This window comes from Caenorhabditis briggsae (assembly GCF_000004555.2).
Source record: "Caenorhabditis briggsae complete genome, chrII, whole genome shotgun sequence".
NCBI classification, from domain to species: Eukaryota; Metazoa; Nematoda; class Chromadorea; order Rhabditida; family Rhabditidae; genus Caenorhabditis; species Caenorhabditis briggsae.
Window position 1 is genome coordinate 7,659,663 of NC_013486.2, and position 4,845 is coordinate 7,664,507.

Consider the following 4,845-nt stretch of genomic DNA (forward strand, 5'->3'; position numbering starts at 1 on the left):
GAAATTGTTTTTCAAAATTCTTTGTTTTTTTGTTTAAAATAATAGGCTAAGGCAAAAACGCCTTGTTTCCTATCCTCTGGGACACCCGCATTTTGGCGCCAAATTCAAAAAATTTGGGTGGCCCCCCCCCTTAAGGTAGCGCCAAAATTTCAGAAAAATAGCTTAAAAATGTGAAAATCCGTTGAGAAGCTTATAAAAAAAACTCAACAATGAAATTTTGAGACAAAAAACACATTGACGAAGTTTGGCCAAATTTAAACTCTAAAGTTTGGCGCAATTTTGTACGATGTTCAATAGAGCGACATTGCAAATCGCCCAGAAATTGGAAAAAAGCAAATTATCCCTAAAAAATTCGTTAGTTTTTATGAAGAAGCCATTTTCAGCTTGAGAAATACTGCAAAGATCGATTTTGTTGTTTTTCACTAACAAAATGTCTATAAAATGCAATACAGACACAGAAAAATCATTTACTATTCAGAAATCCAAACATCAACAATTTTTGATGAAACTTAATGAAATTGGATATAAATTGACAATGAATTGATAAGACAAGAATTTGAAAAAGAATGAAAAAAGAAATGTGAAAATTTATCAGGAAGTGAAAGCTTGAAAGTCGAAGGTTTGAAGTCGGAAGTCAGTTTGTCCAAGTAAATCCTTCTCTGCTGCCAGAAAGCTCAGCGTACGCTATCAATCGCTATTTCATTTTTTTTAAATTTGATTTGGGTCATTTGGTAAAAGGGGGACGTTCAGTGATAAACACCTAGCCATGAACCCCAAACAATGGCGACCTGAGGCCTTTTAGTACTTTTTTTACTTCAATGACTTTGATCAGTCTTCTAAAAAAGAAATAGCAATGAGTAGCGCATCCGAAGCTCCCTGACAGTTGCCAGCATCCAACTCTTTCCAGCATATGACATCCAACGTCGTCCTCCTTGCCGATCCTCCGCGAATCCCGGTGATCATCGTCAGTAGTCTTCGTAGAATTGATCGGATCCCATCCATCCCAGCTGCCCTGGAATCACGTTGCAAATCGGACTTCTCATCGACCCTTCGGTCCGACTTTTCGTTGATTTCTCCAGCTTATATAGCCCCTGTAGATCAGATTTAGAGATAAGATAAGAGAAAAAGTTCATGAAAGTTGTCAGCACGCGGAATTTCTGATCCTATTTTGTTATTTAAAAAAAATCAAAACGAAAATAGTAGATTCACGTCGGATTACTGTAGTTTTTGATTTACTATTAGATCAGAGTTTTGAAAACATGTGAACCTGCACTAGGGTCCAAGGCAACGGGTCCCAACGCGCCCCAAAAATTTTTAGGCCAGAAGGAATTTAATAATTTCAAAGTTGACGTGGATTTGACCTAATTTATTTTAATCAACGAGTTGCAACGCGTGCTATGGAAGAGAAACACCGGAGGCCGTGGCTAAAACCCCACAACGAGAACTACCGTAACCTAAGAACATTTATATGTTCCGGTTTGAATTTCCAACTTTCTTAATAGAATTGTTCTTCTGCTGTATCGCTGAAGTCTTATTATTCGAAGAGTTCTTCTATGGATCTGTATACAGAGTATGATGAAAACATTTATTTTATTCAATAAGGAACATATATTTCGAAGAACTGGTGGAATAGGGTTTAATTAAATCGGGAATAATGAAAGTTTAGATCTGGAATTGTGATTATGACAACTGAAATCGGATGATCATTTAGTGAAAATGATGAAAGTTCAAGAATTAGAAAAAGCTTCGTGCTTGTTCTCGCGGAAAGTCATCTGGTAGTTTGAAAGAAGCGGTGCGACGTGGCAGCACTGCGTTCGGATCTCTCTTAAGGACTTCTTCGTCGAAGGCGCAGTAGTCGATCGAGTTGAGTGGAGAGTAGCACCTGTAAAGGAAACTATTTTTTCTAAATAGGTATTTATTTCATTAACTCACAGGAAGAATGTGTTGTTAGTACAGGTCCCACAACAGTTACAACCAAGACAGGTTTCTCCATGATCGCAACGTCTCAACAAGGTTCCCATTCGATGTGCTCCAACTCTTTGACTGCGATTGCTGAGACTGGTTACTCGTGGGATTCGGAATGGCTTGTCTGGTTGACTCTTAACGATCACCCATTCTTCCATCTGCAAATTAGAAAAAAAAGACTTAAACGTTTGTCTTGCTAGAAACTAACCAGAATCTCCTCCGAGTCCACAATGCTTCCCATCATGAGAGCTGCGAGTAGAAGAACCTTGATCATCATTGAGAGGAAATCGAGTGGAGTATGATGAGCCGAACGTTTTTATACGGAACTTGTATACTCTATGTACCAAATTACCGTGCAGTTGGAGAAGAGTGTTGACGTTTCTGAAGCGGGGGACAAAGATCAGGGACACCTTATTGCAAGGAGCAAACAAGGGAATGAATGATTCTGGAAATGTATGTGACCTTTTAAAGGATGGATCGGAGCATGATAGGAGGAGTCAAGGAAGCCCCGCCTATTTTTGAGTTTTTGTAAAAAAAATGATGTCTAGTGGGCGGAGCAATACGCCAAAAGGTTTTTGCATTAAAAAAATCAGAAGAAGAGAGAAGAAAAATACAGCAGACTCGCTAAGAACGAGAAGATATAACTTTGCATCGTGAAGAAGTGATGTGAAGTAGAGGGAAATGAGAGTTTCCAACTTCTGTGGACCGAGGTTTGAAAAGTACTGGCAACCTGCTGTTTTTAATACAGTTGCAATTGAAAAAAGTTTGGAGCCAATTTTGATTAATGTCTGCAGACGTCAGGCGGTTGGAAGTGGATTTCATGATTGGGATACATGAGCGAGGGACTGAAACTGAATTTGTGGTTTGTAGCTAACATATCTGCTCGAAGTTTCCTGGTTTATGAATCGATATGTAAACGATATGGTTTTTCGTGGTTCCACCCATGTTTCAAATTACCGTAAATGTGCTAATAGGATCCGACCCCATACGTGCGCTTGGATCTCAATTCATGTAAACGATATCAAAAAAATTGCCAATTGACAAAGTATTATTGATATTGTCTATATACAGTTTTGCAGTTGACCAGTTTTTGAAGGCCAACACCGGAAAACTGTTGCTGACAAAGGTTTTAGAATCAGGGTGTATTCTTTCTTTCCCACGGGATCAAGAAGGCCTTCTTGGTATTTTTTTCAGGCCGGCCTTAGTTGAACCTGTTGATAATTTCGCGATTTTCAGAAGTTGAGTCGAAAAAAGCTTTGGTCATATTCCCCTGTCTATTATGATGAAGTGGATCCTACAACGCGGTATCTGAAACCACGGGACCAGGAAGGACGTGACTTTTCCGTTTGTATCTGTTTGCACCAGACATTGGCGAGTGTAGACTTGAAGCCATGGCTTCTGACGTTTCATCCGGTCGTCTCGGATCCTCCAATTTGTATTGTTAGTACTCTATTTGCGATTCAGTTTCGGATTGAAGAATGTACTTGTCTTAAAATTTCAACCAGTGCTCTTTCTGGATTTGGTACCTGGCGCGGACGTCTTCTGACGTTTAATCTGGACCGATGTATCCAACAATTTGTATTCCTGAAGCTCTTTCGGACGTTTCTTTCAGAGAACAAGAGTTTTAAAAGTTCATTTAGATCCAGGATATAGACTTATGTATGTATATGACTTCAGAGTAGTGCAAAGTGAAATGAGCTTCGGAAAGTTCTGGAAATTGCCTATCTTTCTCTGCATCTTTCCGATGTGTTTCTGAAATCGACGTTTTAGATATAAACTACATAGAATTATTGTGTATCTCAGTCACCTGATTTGTCTAGACGAGGATATATTGAAAGGTTCTTTTTTCAATTTTTCTTTTCAAATTCTCTCTTTCCGGAAAAATTAACAAATTTGATGAACTCGGAGTGACATCTACTTCGAAAGCAGATATCAAACATTTCGCTAATCGACCTTGACAAGGAGCTTCACTGAGCCCTAATCCATGAAGCATAAGATTCTCACGTCCAGAAAGATTCTCTTCCGAAACTATTGGAAAATATTTGAAAGAAAAAAGGTCGAACGGTAGAGTTTCCCGTCAGAAGTAACGGTTTAATAGCGACAATCCTGCAAATTTTGGAAAAAAACATCATCTTGTAGATATCATGACCGACTTTTCAATTTGTATCATTTTGAAGGATTCCGAGAATGGAAACCCACTGAAGAAATCATGATGTAGAGACACCTGACCTATGTTGTCTAGACTAGAAGATGTTGAAATCTATCTTTGGAATTTTAGCTCTTCCTGGAAACCTACTGATTTGATGAACTCGCTCTCACAGTCATGAATATACATACAGTTTATCGCAGGTTACATAAAATAAAAATAAATTTGGTATTACAAAAGTCTGGTTTAAAAAAATAGTTACCTAAGCAAGTAAAACCAGTGAACCTATATATTGTATTCTTTTGTTCAAATGCATGACTGCTCAAATAATATTCGACCCAAAGAACAACAACTCTCATAAACCATTTTTCTGGAATCTCAAGAATTCGTCAAAAGAAAAACCTGAAACTTGAAAACCAATAATTCAGGGTTGTTAACAGTACTGGAATACGGCCGGTGTCAATTCAACGATGGTCGTTCAAGACTTTGATGGGGTCTGGAATCGAGTTTGGGAGAGACTAACTCAAAATTTGGCCGACTTCATTTTTTCAATTTGTCCTTCTAGTCAACACTTTCAGCACTTTTGAAGCAAGTGAAATGTTGTATTTTTAGAGAAAAGTTTGATCGTTGAAGAAAATGATTGCAGAAAAATATGTAAATAAAGAAGCCCCTCTATTCCAGTTATCCGGAAGAAATCTGTTTTCATTGGTACGGAAGACAATTTAGAGTCATCT

The 4,845-nt window shown here is 38.2% G+C and overlaps 1 protein-coding gene across 1 annotated transcript in view; it reads right to left on the reverse strand.

Moving 5' to 3' along the window:
- The window catches only part of CBG03038, a gene marked incomplete at both ends in the record, with an annotated part of 6,582 nt that extends 4,459 nt beyond the window's left edge, over positions 1 to 2,123 (reverse strand). The window contains 2 exons of the mRNA XM_045242311.1: positions 1,745 to 1,882; positions 1,933 to 2,123. Of these exons, the coding sequence (XP_045092143.1) occupies positions 1,745 to 1,882; positions 1,933 to 2,123 (329 nt within the window). The remainder of the gene's footprint in view (positions 1 to 1,744; positions 1,883 to 1,932) is intronic.
- Between the last annotated feature and the right edge of the window lie 2,722 nt (positions 2,124 to 4,845).